The 18,427-nt window shown below is 36.3% G+C and overlaps 1 protein-coding gene across 1 annotated transcript in view; it reads right to left on the bottom strand.

Annotated features, from left to right (window-relative positions):
* The window catches only part of atf2 (activating transcription factor 2), a gene marked incomplete at its 5' end in the record, with an annotated part of 52,667 nt that extends 37,048 nt beyond the window's left edge, over window positions 1–15,619 (bottom strand). Inside the window, 6 exon segments of the mRNA XM_079820637.1 lie at window positions 3,704–3,818; window positions 4,768–4,946; window positions 7,306–7,431; window positions 15,162–15,280; window positions 15,358–15,454; window positions 15,572–15,619. Of these exon segments, the coding sequence (XP_079676763.1) occupies window positions 3,704–3,818; window positions 4,768–4,946; window positions 7,306–7,431; window positions 15,162–15,280; window positions 15,358–15,454; window positions 15,572–15,619 (684 nt within the window).
* Window positions 15,620–18,427: the final 2,808 nt, after the last annotated feature.

The raw sequence follows: 18,427 nt of genomic DNA, 5'->3' as shown, positions 1-18,427 counted from the left end.
TACAACTAGTGTTTGAGGGCCAAAGTAGATGCAAATAAGACCTGAGACTGGAGTTACTGATGACCCATTCCGGCAGTTCAGAATCAATCCTGTCTTTGAGGAGACGATAACTTAATTTGTCATCTTTACATCTTTGCAGACCTTTCACATTCACAACAGCACAAACTACACATTATTACACACTGGGTGAGAAAGGTCATGTTCGAAAAAGCATAATTGGGGCACTTTAAGGCATCATAGATGCATTCCAAAGGTTTTTTCCATATTAGCCTGCTGTCTAATATACCTTTATTTAGAAATTCAAAGGCAGCATAAAGTGTGTCCTTCATAGACCAGGCAATCCCAGAATCCATTCTAGCTCTTTCCCTGAAGTCCACTCACAATCTTCAAGGTTTCACAAAATCGATTTTAAAGGTTTAGTTCACCCAAATATTCTGTCATCATTTACTCACCCTCTTGTTGTTCCAAACCCATAAGACTTTCATTCATCTTCAAATCAATTTTCAAATCATCTTCTAAAAACAATCCATATGATTTGAGCGGTTTAAACCAATTTTTTGAAGAGAATGGATTGCTTTACATGATGAACAGATTGAATTTAGGCTTTTATTCACATATAAACATGCATCAACTCACACATTAGTTGTGGTAAACAAAACCTCAGAGAATGAGGTTCATTCTTGTGTTGCGCATCACGTTTGAGCTTCAGAAAGAACCAATGAGGTTCATTCTTGTGTTACGCATCACGCTTGAGCTTCAGCAAGAACCAATGAGGTTCATTCTTGTGTTACGCATCACGTTTGAGCTTCAGCAAGAACCAATGAGGTTCATTCTTGTGTTACGCATCACACTTGAGCTTCAGCAAGAACCAATGAGGTTCATTCTTGTGTTACGCATCACGCTTGAGCTTCCTCAAGAACCAATGAGGTTCATTCTTGTGTTACGCATCACACTTGAGCTTCAGCAAGAACCAATGAGGTTCATTCTTGTGTTACGCATCACGTTTGAGCTTCAGCAAGAACCAATGAGGTTCATTCTTGTGTTACGCATCACACTTGAGCTTCAGCAAGAACCAATGAGGTTCATTCTTGTGTTACGCATCACGCTTGAGCTTCCTCAAGAACCAATGAGGTTCATTCTTGTGTTACGCATCACACTTGAGCTTCAGCAAGAACCAATGAGGTTCATTCTTGTGTTACGCATCACGTTTGAGCTTCAGCAAGAACCAATGAGGTTCATTCTTGTGTTACGCATCACACTTGAGCTTCAGCAAGAACCAATGAGGTTCATTCTTGTGTTACGCATCACGCTTGAGCTTCCTCAAGAACCAATGAGGTTCATTCTTGTGTTACGCATCACACTTGAGCTTCAGCAAGAACCAATGAGGTTCATTCTTGTGTTACGCATCACGTTTGAGCTTCAGCAAGAACCAATGAGGTTCATTCTTGTGTTACGCATCACACTTGAGCTTCAGCAAGAACCAATGAGGTTCATTCTTGTGTTACGCATCACGCTTGAGCTTCCTCAAGAACCAATGAGGTTCATTCTTGTGTTACGCATCACACTTGAGCTTCAGCAAGAACCAATGAGGTTCATTCTTGTGTTACGCATCACACTTGAGCTTCAGCAAGAACCAATGAGGTTCATTCTTGTGTTGCGCAGCACGCTTGAGCTTCAGCAAGAACCAATGAGGTTCATTCTTGTGTTACGCATCACACTTGAGCTTCAGCAAGAACCAATGAGGTTCATTCTTGTGTTGCACAGCACGCTTGAGCTTCAGCAAGAACCAATGAGGTTCATTCTTGTGTTGCGCAGCACGCTTGAGCTTCAGCAAGAACCAATGAGGTTCATTTTCGTGTTACGCATTAGGGCTGGGTATTGACACAAATTTCACAATTCGATTAAATTTCGATTCACAAGCTTTCGATTCGATTTTCGATTCTTTCCGATTCAATTCAATATATTTTCAATCAATTCGATTATTTTGGATTTGTATCAGGTATAATACCTGGAAAATTTTCTCAAGGAAAACTAATTTCTGAACTAATGTTGTAAACTATGGGAGTCAGTTGATACTAGGGGTGTGACGGTTAGTATATAACCGTGAGGCCGACGGTTGGCACGTAAATACATGTGTATTTGTGCTACAAGCACAGCATCAGAGCGAGTTTTTAGCACTGCGGGTAACATAGCTAACTTACCCCTGTCAGATCGTCACTAAAACTGAGTAAAGTGAACATGTTGGTGTTCCTGTCACGGAACTTGGAAGTCGAAAAAGATTAGGAATTTAAAATGTCATTGCACTTTTTTTCTTTCCTGTATTTAGTTAGTTTAATTAAGGTATTATCACAACAGTCGTTGTTCGACTTTTTACTTTTTCTTTGATAAAGGTATGTAGATTTTATCATTTGTAATTTAGGCCTAGGCTACTCATTCATTTTTATGCAGCTCTTATAGAATTTAAGTAGCCTACTTGTTTTAAAGGATTAGTTTACTGTGTGTGATTTATTTAAAACAAAGGATTTTCATTGCAAAGGTTTTTTTTTGTTAAGGATTTGTTTACTGTGTGTATATAAATAAACTTATAGCAAGTAGCTAATCAGTGTCTGCTCGTTTATTCAAACTAAGTTGTACTATAACAGACAAACATCATCTCATCACATACACCCCCCCCCCCCCCCCTATCATCATCAATTCTGAAACCGGCACACCCCTAGTTGATACTACATTAGCCTACTAATATTGAAGGGACAAATTAACTGATTTGTATACAAACACTTAAATGACACTAAATTATGTTTTTTTTTATATATATATATATATATATATATATATATATATATATATAATAATAATAAAGTTATAATATTAACTTTACAATTACATAATCATAATTCTACTCCAATTAGTTTTTTTGAAATATAAACATTTAAGGGTGGCTGTCATAAAAACTTGCCAGATTTATTAAATATTGAAGAACATTGACAATGAATATCCTATGTAATGTGGTGCATATAATTAGCAAAATGCTCCTGTCTAGAGTTAATTTTTCTAGCTGACTAACGAGTTTATGGACACTGGATATGGTTTTTCTGAGGTAACTGTGACGTTGCGTGACATTGTTTACTTGTAAGCCGTTTTACTTACATCTTTCTGCGGTTGAAACACTGATTGAGCGATTCTATGTGACATGATACGGATTTCGGTAAGTTGTCCTGTATCTTTGACACACTTTCAGATGCTTATTCGTGTTTATTTCGCGCTGTTACTAGTATAAGGCGGAAGAGAAGATCCGCTCATGTTTGCGTTGTGCTGCTGGTTCTCTTGAGCTGAGCCGCGGCAGAGCTCATCTCATGCCAAGGCGGCAAACGGTATTTATGTTTTTGAATTTCATAAAAAAAATAGACTAATCGATTCTTGGGATTTAAGAATCAATATTGTTTTGAAAAAGTGAGAATCGGTTAAAATCGAGAAATCGATATTTTTTACCCAGCCCTATTACGCATCACGTTTGAGCTTCCTCAAGAACCAATGAGGTTCATTCTTGTGTGTCAAGCTGAATCTGTTCATCATGATAAAAGCTGAACTTTGCAGGATGGTAGATCTTTAGGGACAGGATTGGGCATCCCTGATGTAAAATGATTGTACAGGAGCTTTTTAGGCACAATAAAGAGAGAGAGGAGTGTGTGTGTGTGACACTCACAGGAATGGCAGTGGGTATGTGTACGCTGGAGCTGGTGATGGTGGCTGGAATGGAGACTGGCATGGTCTGACCGTTAGGCAGCTGCAGTAGAACCGGAAAGGTGCCTGACACCGGGCTAAAGACAGAGAGAGAGAGAGAGGAGAGAGAGAGAGGAGAGAGAGAGGAGAGAGAGAGAGAGAGAGAGAGAGAGAGAGAGAGAGAGAGAGAGAGAGAGAGAGAGAGAGAGAGAGAGAGAGAGAGAGAGAGAGAGAGAGAGAGATGGGGGGGAAATAAAACATTCTAATATTACACGTAACATTAACATAATTGTAATATAGAATTTATATACGAATAAACAAGCCACAAAAGACAAGCTACACAGCTACACATGCTTTAAAGCCAACATGAAACAGCATTTGCATGGTATTTTACTGTATTTAAGGTGACATTTTCCTGAGTAAAACAGGATATTTAGTAAGGGGAAATGGAACGGGATTTTAGATTAGATGGTTTCTTTTCAGATTGGAGTCTGAGCTGAATGCGAGTCAAACACATTCATAATGCTTTTCCCGTTATTTGCTATTGTTGCCGTAACTCTATTTATTTTAATGTTAGCCAGCATTAAATTACTTGAAATTTCTAAACTACTATAAATTACATCAAAAGATGGCTATTTGGCTTTTGGTTCAAATTAAAAACATTATTATTGAGTGATTATTTTGTCCCTTTGTGATGAATCGTGCACAAAAATGTATCAAAAAGCAAATAGCGTCAATAAATTTGTGTTCATGTTGACTTTAAGTGATAAGTATTGAACATAAAAAAACAACAGCATGAATTCTCTCATCACTCGGTGTGTGAAACAAAACAAAAGGCTCAAATAAAACCTGTCCGATGGTCGAGAACATATCAAATCTATGATGTGAAAGTAAAGGAACATGGATCACAAACAACTGAAACGAAATAATACATTCTCCAAGTAAATGACTGACCAAAATGAAACACCGAATGAGGCGTCAAAGGAGAAAATGATGTCAAACCAGGAGAGAAGCAGAATAAATAAGTAACGTTTAGAAGTTACTTACACTATCGGTCTACTAGAGGATGGGACCTGGGTTATAACAGAGCTAGATGTTGGAGATGGGAGAGCTTGCTGAATAACAACACCAGCCTCAGAGCTGGCCAGTAGTACATTTGGGACTTGGAGGGAGGCAGGACGGACTATAGTGGATGGAGGCAGAGAGGTCGGCTGCAAAGAAACCTCCTGAAAACACCACACGAGAGCCAAGCTGCATCAACCGCTCACACAAAACTACACTTCTGACTGTCCATCACTGGTCTGATACGGTTTCTGACTGAGCTAGTAGCCTTTACACCACAGGGAGCACATGCATGATTCATCTATCAATTATGATACCACAATTTGTGTAATTTAGAAACAGCTGAAAGGAGTCAAGAAACAATGACTACGATACACACTACCGTTCCATGGTTTGGGGTCTGTACGATTTTTTAAATGCTTTTGAAAGAGCCTCTTCTGCTCACCAAGGCTGCATTAGTTTGATCAAATATACAGTAACAAGTGTAATATTGTGAAATATTATTACAATTTAAAATAGCTGTGTTCTACTGTAATATATGTTCAAATGTAATTTATTCCTGTGATCAAAGCTGCATTTTCAGCATCATTACTCCAGGATTCAGTGTCACGTGATCCTTCAGAAATGGTGATTTGATGCACAATTTCAATGTTGTGCTGCAGATGCTTAATATTTTTGTGGAAACTGTTTTCCATGATTATTTGAGAAGAACTGCATTTAATTTTGTTTAACATCATAAACGTCTTTTACGATCACTTTTGACATCTGCATCTGTGCAGAGAAAAAGCTTCTTTTATTCGGCAAGGATGTTTCTTATGTTTAAAAAAAACACACACATACTGACCCCAAACTTTTAAACGGCAGTGTAACAAGTAAAAGGATACACTTTATTTTAAGTTGTCCGTGTTACAGTGTAATTATACATTTAAATACTGAGTACTAATAATTAACTACTAGTGTTGTCATGGCACTGGAATAAAAAAAAATCGATATTCTATACCATTTTTGATACCACGGGGAAAACTGCCATTTTGATAATTTGGGTAATTTTGTAGCAATAGCTTTCACACAGCGCAGGGAGGTTTTATCTGAAACTCTGAACTAAATTTACAAATAAAAAGACAAGTAAACAGTCTAAATAAGAACAAATAGCACAAACAAATACAACAGAATAAAGAGACAAATGAAATAAACACAGCTATAGTTTTTTCCAGTGGGTCTGACAGTAGTATTCAGGTAAGAAATACTACAGAAATTATATAATCAAATGTAACAACAATACTGAATAGTCTTCATTGTAAAAGATTAAACAGATTAAAGTTACACAAGTCATTTAATCAAGAGCAGTGGGTAATTTTCTCTTTGTCTTTTGTTGTTTGATTAACAGCAGGTTTATTAGGCTGCTGTCACTTTAAGAGCAAATGCACGGATCCAATATACTGATACACAGGCATCACAACATCTTTTTCAACTATTTATGATCCAAAATGGAATGCGTTTACCTTCCGAATACTCAAAAAGATAGGCATTTTTACATAATTTTGTGTGTATTTGACCATTTAAGCATAATAAGCCAATAAAAAAAAAAAAAATTGGCACTTACGAGCTGTTTGAGAGGTGGCTTTATGAGAGCACCACTTACTGTATATAGATCAGTGCGTGTGCGAAACCTGCACGAATGAGTACAAATAACCCCTCACTGAACTTCAGTCCCTGTAACACTATTCAACCGAAGCGGATGAGACGAGTGAGTGAGAGGAGGCGGGTGTGTGTCACTCACTGTATCGATACTGCAGTATTGGAATCGTTTCAGATATTTCAGACCAAAACACTATTAACTACATGTACTTACTATAGGGATAGGGTTTGGTTTAGGGTTAGTTGCATGTAATTATGCATAATTTACTGTTATAACTATAGTAACTACATGAAACATGCATGACAAGGACACTGTAAAATAAAGCGTAAGTACCGCCCTCTGCAGAGGTTTATTCTCAGCATTTAGAGTTCACATTAGAGCTGAAAAGTACAAAGTATGCTTCTACAGATAACACAGTGCTCAAAGTGAATGTATATTATTATAGATGTTATAGCTGCAATCATTTTAAAGTCAGAATCAGCATATTGGCTGAATTACGAAAGGAAGTTGCAACTTTCTCACACACTCCGTCCGACACAGAGATTTGGTTAACCACTGATTTTTTGTAGCTCTATGAACGTATTTTCATCTAAAACCAAGGAGCTCCAGGACAAGCTAAATCAAGCACCTTTCACGGGTAGATTGAGGGGAGAAGGTGGCCACATGAATCTGGACTGCTAACACAAAGGTTGTAGGTTCAAACCCGGGTAACACAATCATGCACAATATAAGCCTAGCATTGTCCCGGGTGGACTTGAAATCCAAATTAGTTGCTTTGCATTGAAAAATGGCTACTAAATGACAAGCACTAAGTAAGAATGACCGAGAAAAAGTCCTAGCAAGTGCTCATGTTGCTCTGTGTAAGGCGGAGGCCTGTGTCTCACCTTGTCGTCAGTGGTGGTCGACTCAGGATGGGGAAGAGGACTGTCTCGGTGGGACTCGATGGGTGCGTGCTCCTCTATCTTGTTTCGAACAACAGGAGTCGCAAGGGGAGACAAGTCCAGAGGCAACTGCAATAACCACACATTCATCAAAGTTTGATTTTACATTCAAGTCACAAAATGGATTTTTAAAAGTTCAATTTCATAAGTTACATTTTGATGGAAGATCATAAATGAATCATTCACAATAAGACCATCTTTGGCTGCAGTGCTGACCCACTCGCACCTACACTGCCCAATCAAAAGTTTGGTGTCAGTGAGATCTTTTTTTAAAGAAATTAATACTTTTATTCTGCAAGGACACATTCATTTGATCAAAAGTGATATTTATAATGTTATAAAAGATTTCTATTTCAAGTAAATTTTATAAAATTAAAGCTACACTGTGTGATATTTTCCCCCATCTAGTGGTGAAAAGGTATTAGACCATCCAGTGAATATTAGTTTCTGTTCCTCTCAATTCCGATTTCGTTTTAACTCCCATGGTGGCCGATTTAGTCCAAGATTAATATGGCTTCCAGTTCGACCTCGTCCACATTCGACACGGTGCCATCGAGTGTTAAAACGCGAAAGGCGAAGCTTGAATTTACGGGATGTCCCTCTTTGGCTAATGTGCTTTCCAGATGGAGGGCGACCCGCATTCGAACCCTCACCCGTATGTATTTTCAATGGCATATAACTAAGTGTTTATAGCTAAGAATAAACTAAAAAAGTTACACAGTGTAGCTTTAAATAAATACAAATCAAAGCATGCTGAAAATAAAGTGTATCAACGTTTCCACTAAAATATGAAGCAGCACAACAGTTTTCAACATTGCTAATAATGAGAAATATTGTTTTATGAGCATCAAATCAGCATATTAGAAATAGGATCATGTGACTGAAGACTGGAGTCATGATTAGGGTTGGGTATCGTCTGAATATTAACAAATCTGATTCTTCTTTTCACTTCTGATTCTGATTCTCGATTCCAAATTTTGATTCCAATAAGGCAAAAAAAAAAAACGTAGATATCATTCACATTTATTCAAACTATTATTGCAAAACATTTAATTGTATCTGAGTAGTCTTTTAACATTAACATCCACATACTGCAATTGCACTGCACTTTACGTCCCTATTGTTACTGCGTAACAACCTGTAATAAACCTTGCACATTATACTTCTTTATATATACATATTATATATTTTATGTTAACCACTTATTTTTAAGTCTACAGTTTATCTCACTTATCATATCCACATATTTTTTATATTTTTATTTTTATCTTATTTCCTATTTTTATCTTTTACTTGATTTATTTATAATTCTACTTATGTTAATACTTTTTATTCTAATTTTATTCTATTTCTATTTAATTTCTTGTAACTGTTATTTGCACTGTCCATGGAGCGGACCTGTTTACATTTCACTGCCAGTTGTATATTGTGTATATAACTGTGTATGTGACAAATAAAACTCTTGAATCTTGAATCTTGAAATACCATGAACACAAATCAACAGGATAAAGAACACTTCCACAAGGAACTTTTGCCTGTGGTTTAAAAATAGCATATACAACTAGCCTAACTAATATACATTTCAAGCATTGTTAAAGAGAAGTAAACACTCCTGTTAACTGTCACTGGCCCACCGGTGGGCCCATTTGCCACTGCATGTTTAAAACAATTATATCCTATATTTATCCTGATCTAATGTTGACAAACTATGTATCATTTGAAAGCTTACGAACTCAAGATTCATCCTGTGAAACCCGTTTTCAAATCGGATTTTGCGTTCCCATGGAAACGGTACTCTAAATTCTTCTAGCGGCTCCTCCCCTAGTGGCCGTCGTCATGTTTCATATTACAACATTTATTTTAAAAACTTTATAATAAAAAACTTTTTCTATTCGTGACAAAACACATATCGTCGGAAAGGTCTGAGTCTCACGGTTCTATATCTGCCAACTGTTTTGTGATATTTGGACAAAAATATATACATTTGTTACAGGAGATTGCATAAAAAAAAAATCTATGGAATTTCAATGACACCCGGTGGCTGTTTGTGGTACAGCGTCTAAACAAAATCTCATCGGAACTTCAATTTTTGTGATATCAACTTCAAATTTGGAACAAAAATTGGTTTGACATTTGGCTTTAATTTGATAGTAATTTTAGACTACAAATTATTTTGTAACATATATATTTTATATAAAATATAAAATATTTAGTACAGTATATTTGATTTACAGTAAATTTAAACTTTCATAACCTTTTCATACTTTGATTATTTGAAGTTATTCCACTTGAGCCATAATCTGCTGACTGTCTTCTTTAAAATGAGACCAAACTTATGTCTATATTCCAAAGCATTCTTGAATTGCAACCATTTAAGTTTGGATAGTGCATCTTCATGTATATCTTCAAAAAGGGGGGTGACAGTTAACAGGTTAAAAAAAAGAACAAATAAAAAAAAATGCAAATAAATACAACTGAAATATTGAAATAAAGTTTGTTAATTATTTCAGATATTCAGGTACAGAAACTGTGATCAGATGTAAAATAACACTGCACTTTGCAAGAATATACTTTACAAATATAGTTACAAAAATTATTCAGTCAAGAACATTAAGTTAATTTTTGTCTTTTGTTGTTTGATTATAATGTTATTATAAAGACAGCAACAGGAATATTAGGCTGCTGTCACTTTAAGACCTGACGCACGGATCCATTATACTGTTACACACGCGTTTTCTTTCTCAACTGTTTATGTTCACTTAAGACATAACCGACTGTGTTTACGAGGATATTTTGACATAATTTTCTGTGTAGTTGTTCGTTCAAGTGCAAAAAGACACAGAAGAGAACTCAATTCAGTATCACACACTATTTAGTATGAGAGGCTGCTTTCTGTGAGCGCGCTTTGAATGTGTGTTCAGCACAGAAAAAAGCAAGACTTCTTGCGTTTAAATGGTTTAAAGGGGTGGTTGATTGCCCCTTTTTACAAGATGTAAAATAAGTCTCTGATGTCCCCAGAGTGTGTATGCGAAGTTTTAGATCAAAATACCCACAGATCATTTTTTATAGCATTTTAAAATTGTCACTTTTTGAGGGTGAGCAAAAAATGTGCCATTTATGTGTCCCTTTAAATGCAAATGAGCTGCTTCTCATGGGGCGGAGCTTCAAGAGCTTGTGTTAGCAGCTCTGATTACCTCTTCAGTCTTTTATGTTCAAACCGGAGTCGGACAATGATGGAGAGACTCAAGAAGAAGTGACAACATGTAGAATGAGACAGAACGGTTAGTTGATGAATTTATGAGTTAACTATCTTCAAGTCATTGATTAGCAGAGATGTATAAAGTACTAGAGACACATACTGGAGTAAAAGTACAAGTTCCTTATCAAAAAAGTGACTTGAGTAGAAGTTGAAGTGCTCTTTAAGCACCACACTTAAGTAGAAGTACTAAAGTATTCAACATTTTTTGTACTTAAGTATTGCAAGTAGTTTATTTTAAAATGTACTACTCAAGTACTGAAAGTAAAAGTACAAGTATTGTGTTATGTAGTTATTAAAGAAAGTAGTCAAAAGTTTGAACATCATATTGTTTTTATTATTTCAAATGATTAAGCTAAAGGACAATCACAATGTTGGTAGGTAATTTTTCTACATATTGTCATATAAATAACCTGAAAATACTGTAGTTCATTAACATTAAATCTTACTATAACCACTCTTACTAAAAAAAAAATGGGGTAAGCACACTTATATTCTCATTTCAAGAGGTGTTCTGAGTAAATGATTTGTTTGTAACACTTTACAATATGGTTTGATTTGTTAACATTACATTAGTTAATGTATTAGACTAATAACTAACATGAACTAACCATGATCAATACATTTGTTAATGTATTTATTAATCTTTGTTAATCTTAGTTAATAAAAATACAGCTGTTCATTGTTTGTATATGTTACTTCACAGTGCACATTTACTATGTAAACAAATAGAGAGCAATTTGAGCGCAAGACGCTCGTGTTGTTTTAAAGACAGTGAATGCGCGTTCGCGGGGCTCTCTCGCGCGCTCTCTCTCTCTCTCGCGCGCTCTCTCTCTCTCGCGCTCTCTCTCTCTCATGCGCGGTAATGTGGGTTTGGAATGGAATGATTCGTAACATTTTTATAATTGTAACGAGTAACGATGCAGCACATAAAAAAAATATCGGAGTAAAAGTATTAAACTCATCGAAAATATGTACTGAAGTAAAAGTGGAAGTAGGAGAAAAAAATAATACTCTAGTAAAGTACAGATACTGCCTTTTAGTACTTAAAGGTCCCATGGCATGGCATTTTTCTATTATTTTATAATGTTTCCTGAGGTGTACTTATATTGTTAGTATGACTTTTACATCATAAAATGTCATAATTTAGAAATAAAAGGCATTTTTTTATACTGCTGTTTGCCCTGTGGCTGAATGCCCTGCTTCAAGAGGCGTGTCTGCTGTGAGACTTCAGTAAAAACGCCCACTGTTGTGATTGGCTGACATCTTTGCATTTTAAATGAGCGGAGGGGGCGTGGTTTAACGAGGTCTACGAGGCACGAGCAGGCACGAGCTGCTGCCAGAGAGACGGACGGACCTGAGTTCACTTCACATCAGTTCTCAGCATGTCTGAACTGTTGCAGTTACAGCATATACTTCAGGTTATTAGTCTATTTCTAGTCGGAGGGACTGTCACTCATGTCAGAAAGTTAGTAACTTTAGTAAACTATGGATCAGCGCTGACTGGAGACGCGAACCCTTTAGAACGATTCAGTCCGATTTGGTGAACTGGTTCGGTTCACTTAAAAGAACCGATTCAAAAGAATGATTCGTTCGCGAACCGGACATCACGGAGACGGAGCGATTGCTAACAAAGTTATTTATAGTAACTACTGAGTTATGAGAGCGCTGTCTGTCAGCGCGAGTTTATTGTGTTTGTATCTGAGAGTTCTGAATAAACACGAGTCCCAGTCACACTGAGTCCGTCTTCATCATTATTACCAACTTTGTAACACATGCAAAGTACCATTACAGCTGTCGAGATGAACGAGTTAGTAAGTGTTGATAATAGCATTATTTTTAAAATAAAAGCGTCAGTGACGTGCGTTGAGTACACAGCACAAACAAAGACACAACAGCAGTAATCGAATGTAATCCAGTTTATTGTGGGGCTAGGCTGGCTAGCCCGGATACGCTCACGCTTACCCCCCTTCTGCTTAATCTCACGCCGCGTTTGGTGCCTCCGCTGTGGGCCAGATGCAGTACTGGGGGTCGGGGATGTTGAAGGCCGAGTCAGTGCAGCCCGAGCTTCGGCGTGTGTGAAGTTTATCTCTAAAGATGTTACTCTGCCGATGTTGAGCAGAAACTCATGACTGTATGCACATTTTAGAACAGATAGACGCGACGAGGACGTACAAAAACACTGACTCACAAGATAGAAAACACCGTTCTGTCTGGAGAGAGAGAGTTGCGTGTGCAGGAATAATAAATAATAAGCTACACATCAGAAATCACTGATCACAGATCAGAAGGAACTGAAAAAAGACTCCTGTTTTCATTTGTACATCCAAACACTGAGAAACTGCCAGTGTTCACTCGTTCACAAGCAATGATCTCTCGAGCGCTTGCATGGGTGTGGCAGATTCTCTGGGTGGAGGAAAGGGCGGTAACCGTTCCTGCTTGGACGTCAAAGCAGGAGACTTCAGGATTGGCTCGTCTGGCCTGTCATTTTCTCAAAGGCAGAGAAAGACAGCCAGAACTCGGGTTTACACCGATCAACATTTCTATCCACTTGGGGACAATATTCAGGCTAGGGGAACTCATATTAATGTTGAAAAACCTCATAAAATGATAATTTAATGCCATGGGACCTTTAAGTACAGTAGTGAAGTAGTTCTACTTCGTTACTATACATCTCTGTTGATTAGCATATTCTGACATGATAGTCTCACCCCCTTTGTTGTGTGTTCACGGGGGCGGGGTTTATGTCAGCGATGTCACTAATCTGGGAGGAGGCTTGTGTAGTCTCTACCATATCATATTAAAATCACTTTTCTGTGCATGCACTGGTAATGGTTTAAAGTCATATTAAAATGCCCACAAAGGAAAAATGTGATCAACATTTTTTTAATCAAATGAATCAAATTCCCAACCCTAGTATTGATGCTGTAAATTCAGCTTTTTCATCAAAGGAGTATATTCAACAGTTATTTTAAATAGTAATAATTAGGGCTGTCAAAAGATTAATCGCGATTAATCACATCCAAAATAAAAGTTTGTGTTTACATAATATATGTGTGTGTACTCTGTTAATTATTATGTATATATATAAATACAAACACATTCATGTATATATTTAAGAAATATTTGCATGTATATACTGTATATACATTTATATAATTTATATTATATATAAATTAGTGCTGGGCATCGATAAAAAAAAAAAAACTAATTAATCACACTTTTTTCTGTAATTAATCGCAAGTTTTTAATATTTTACGTTTTTAATATTTTGATATTGTAATAATTTCAGTTACTCACTAAATTAATGTATAAACAATTTAAAGACAGCATATTTTAAATATGTGTTGTATTGTCATATTTTTATGAATGAAGGCCAGTATCACTGATACTAAAGTGTCTATGAAACATTAATGACGTTACATTACAGTATAACTGAAAGCTCCCAATTTCAACATTTATTAGGCTTTAAAAAAACAACTTTTAATTTAAGTGAACTTAAATCAATCTTTACATAAACCCAAAATAATAAATGTTATATTTACCCATGGCCTTCCCTGTTATACATATACAGAAATGTAATAGTTATCTTTCTTAACTGCATAAATAATAAATGAAATATAGATGAATCATCATTAAAGCTAAAATTTTCTCTGTTGCCGTTGTTCTTTGATGAACATTAATGACAGGCATCATCAGTGCTCCTGTCACTTTAAGAACATCCGCGGATCTCACGCACTGTCCCGCGCATCTCATTTCCTCACAACTCTTAAGTTCATTTAAGACGTTATTTAACTAATTTAAGACTCCTAATATGAGAATACTCAAAATCCTCTGTTATTGGTTGTTCAAGAGCAAAAGAGAACTCGATGTGAGCAAGAAACTGACGCGAGTCTATCTATGCGTCGAGTCTGTGTGTGTGTGTGTGGGTGTCCCTTGATTAGCTGACATGAGACGCATCCACACAGACAGGACACTGACACACACACACACACACACACACACACACACACACACACACACACACACACACACACACACACACACAGGACATTGGCATACAGCGCGTTCGCTTGTGTCTTGTCACGCTTGGAAGCATTTACATGAATAAGAGCGTGATGATCATGTAACGCTAAGCAAAAATGGATATAAAAACGGACGCTGCGTTATTTGCGTTAAATATTTTTAATGCGTTAAGCTGAAAAAATTAATCGCCCGCGTTAACGCGTTAATTTGCCCAGCCCTGATATAAATATAAATATTTTATATATAAATATAATACATTTTTCTTAAATATAAATAATAATTATACACAGTACACACACATATATTATGTAAACACAAACTTTTATTTTGGATGAGATTAATCGCGATTAATCTTTTGACAGCCCTTGATAATATTTCACAATATTACTGTTTAATGTTTTTTGATCAAACAAATGCAGCCGTGGTGAGCAGAAGAGACAAAAATCTAACCGACTTCCAACTTTTAAATGATATGCCAAATGATCAAATAAACTGCAGAATAAACGGACATCTTCACCTTTTTAATGTCCTCCTCCGTGGCCTTTTTAAAGTCATGCTCGAACGGGCTGGTGAGCTCGTTAAACAGCCCCACCTCCTCGCAGTTCTTCAGGAAGCGGGTCGGCGTCGGCGTCTGGTCTGCAATAAAGCCAGAAACCCATGAAGAATAATACTTTGTGTTGGTTTTCTTTTATGGTGATGGTCAGGTGACGCACCGGCGATGATGACGCTCTCATTGCGTGCCGGGCCGAATCTCAGGGTCATCTCATGCTTGTGTTTATGCACCGCCAGGTGGTCTTCATTTGTGAATCGCTGTTGGAGACAGACAGTCAGGCGCAAAGCATGAATAGTAGAGTGAAGAAGAAAAAGTGCAGCAAGCATGCTACTGTTTATTTAAATATCTGCTAGTGTGTAAGAGTGAGGACGTGCCTGTCCGCAGCCAGGAGCAGTGCAGAGGAACGGTTTCTCATCACTCATATTCACAGCTTCAGTCTGCCACCTGACCACATGGGCAAACGGCACATCAAACCTGCAGCTTTTCATAGGTTAACAACGTAATCAGGGCCCTATGAAGCGCAGAATCCAGTCATAAAAACTGACTAGAAATTGTCCCATTTTTGATGATTTTTTATGAGTGCATGAACTTCATCTCCAGAGTCACTTCATGAGCATTTCACCGTTTCATTTGAGAAAACTACCATCATCATATCATAAACGCACAGAAACTTATTTCACGGCAACCCGTCAAAATAAAAGTTTGGTTTAACGAAGAAATTGTGACAGAAATATATTACAGTTGTACAGTAGAATTGAGCTACGTCTCAATGTAATAATAATAATACTAACAGTAATAATAATGTTAATAATAAATTATTGTTTGACAAAAAAGTTTGTTTAATTTGATTAATGATTATGATTAGTGAATGTGATTAAAATATAAATTAAATTAATGTTTGATTGCCAGAAAAAAAAATACACAACACAGAATTTCTGAAAATAAGAACTTTTCTTAGAAATTAAATGTTATTGTTTTTATGAATTCAATTAATTAGACATGCTTTTTGATTTAATTTGAGAAAAACTATCATCATATCATAAACACACAGAAACTTATTTCACGGCAACCCGTCAAAATAAAAGTTCGGTTTGACGAAGAAATTGTCACAGAAATAGGCTATATTACAGTAGAATTTAGCTACGTCTCAATGTAATAATAATACTAACACTAATAATAATAATAATAATACATTTTTGTTTTACAAAAAAGTGTTTAATTTGGTTAATGATTATGATTAGTGAATATGATTAAATTTGTGTTGTGTCTGATTGCCAGAAAAATAAAAAAATAAATAAAAACACAGCATTTCTCAAAATAAAAACTTTTCTTAGAAATAAAATTTGATTGTTTTTATTAATTCAATTAATTAGAAAATGCTTTTTAATTATTAACATTTAATTAAACCATTAAAATGGAATCCAGAAAAGTAGGAAGGAAGAAAAATAAAAATAAAGCATATTTCCCTAAAAAAAATATTTTTGTTAAACGTTTTATAAATTGTTAAGTTTCATAATTTCAATTAATTAGACATGCTTTTTGATAACTAACATTTTAATCCAGAGTCCAAAAAACAAACAAACAATGGAGTTCAGAAGAATTAAAACGGGGAAAAAATTGTGAAAAAATAAAACTGATTTTGGGAACAAATAAAATGGTTTTATAGGGCCCTGCATAATGATTTACAGCCACACCTAAGAACAAAAACACTACCGTTCAAAAGTTTTGGGTCTGCAATTTTTCTTTCTTTCTTTTTTTGAAAGAAATGAATGCTTTTATTCAGCAAGGATGTCAAACAGCTAAAAAGTGAAGTAAAGATTTATATTTTGAAAAATATATACTGTTATTTTTAATTCATCAATGAATTCTGGCCTTCAATTTGGGTTCAAAAACTGATGATAAATCATCATATTAGAGTGATTTCTGAAGGATCATGTGACACTGAAGACTGGAGTAATGGTGCTGAAAATTCAGCTTTGATCACAGGAATAAATTATATTTTAAAGCATAATCAAGTAGAAAACCATTATTTTAAATTGTAATAATATTTCACAAAATTTGTCTGTATTTTTGATCAAATACATGCAGCCTTGATGAGCATTAGAGACTTTAAAAACATTGAAAAAAGTAAAGTTGCCAAACTTTTGACCTGAACTGTATATCAATCAGTATTAATCCATAAGCATGAGCAACAATGAGTATATTTCTGCACTACTGTTCCTGAATTGGTGTTGTTTCAGACCAAGCTGACAGGACACAGGTGGATTTATAAGATTAAAAGTAGAATGACAGGCATCATGCATCACTATCTGTATAACGTCAGCTTAAATACTGATGCCATTGGTGTCTATGTGTCTATTAAACCCCTCAGACACACACATGCAGTAGTAAATGTGCTCTAATGCTGTCAGATAACAGCCTATTGTCACATTCATCTTCTAAATATCACTGTTTCTATATTACCACATAGCTGAACATAAAGCGTCCGTGTCTTTAACCTCAAACCTGCCTTTATTTAGTGTATTTCCAGCGCCGCCGGGACTGAATCAGCACTAAAACAGATTGTTTACATCAGTCTCAGCTAATCCATGCTCAGCTCCCAGTCAAGGCAATGGGACCTCGGCTAGCTGTTAGCATGCGTCGCCATATTAATAACAAAGAAACACCGACAAGCGCTCAACATGTCATAAAGCTGCGTCTTTATTGTGTTACATATTCAGACTATTCTACTAGTCAAGCGAAAGCTAGTAAAAAGGGCGTGTCTGTTTATAAATAGTGTGTACTGATGCGCTTACTCACCCGCAGGCTGAACCCTGAAGAGCCAAAGCCCACATATACCAACTCTCGCGAGAATTAGACACAAAACACATGTGTACAAACTCTCGCGAGACGAAGGTACTCCGCTCACCCCAGAGCCAAGCCCTTTAAACTGTAATCTCGCGATAAATATGAGCTTGAACCCTTTAGAGCAGGGGTGGCGAACTCCGGTCCTGGAGGGCCACTGTCCTGCAGAGTTCAGCTCCCACCCTGATAAAACTCACCTGCCTGTAGCTTTCTAGTAACCCTTCAGACCATGATTAGCTTGTTCAGGTGTGTTTGATTAGGGTTGAAGCAAAACTATGCAGGATAGTGGCCCTCCAGGACCGGAGTTCGCCACCCCTGCTTTAGAGCTAAAGTTATTATTTGGTGAATCGTATATATATTTACCGTACATAAAAAAAGTGTGTATA

The sequence above is a fragment of the Gobio gobio genome (genome assembly GCF_949357685.1).
Source record: "Gobio gobio genome assembly, chromosome: 7".
Taxonomy (NCBI): Eukaryota; Metazoa; Chordata; class Actinopteri; order Cypriniformes; family Gobionidae; genus Gobio; species Gobio gobio.
The sequence above is the reverse complement of the archived record's forward strand: the minus strand, read 5'-3'. Positions and strand labels throughout refer to the sequence as shown.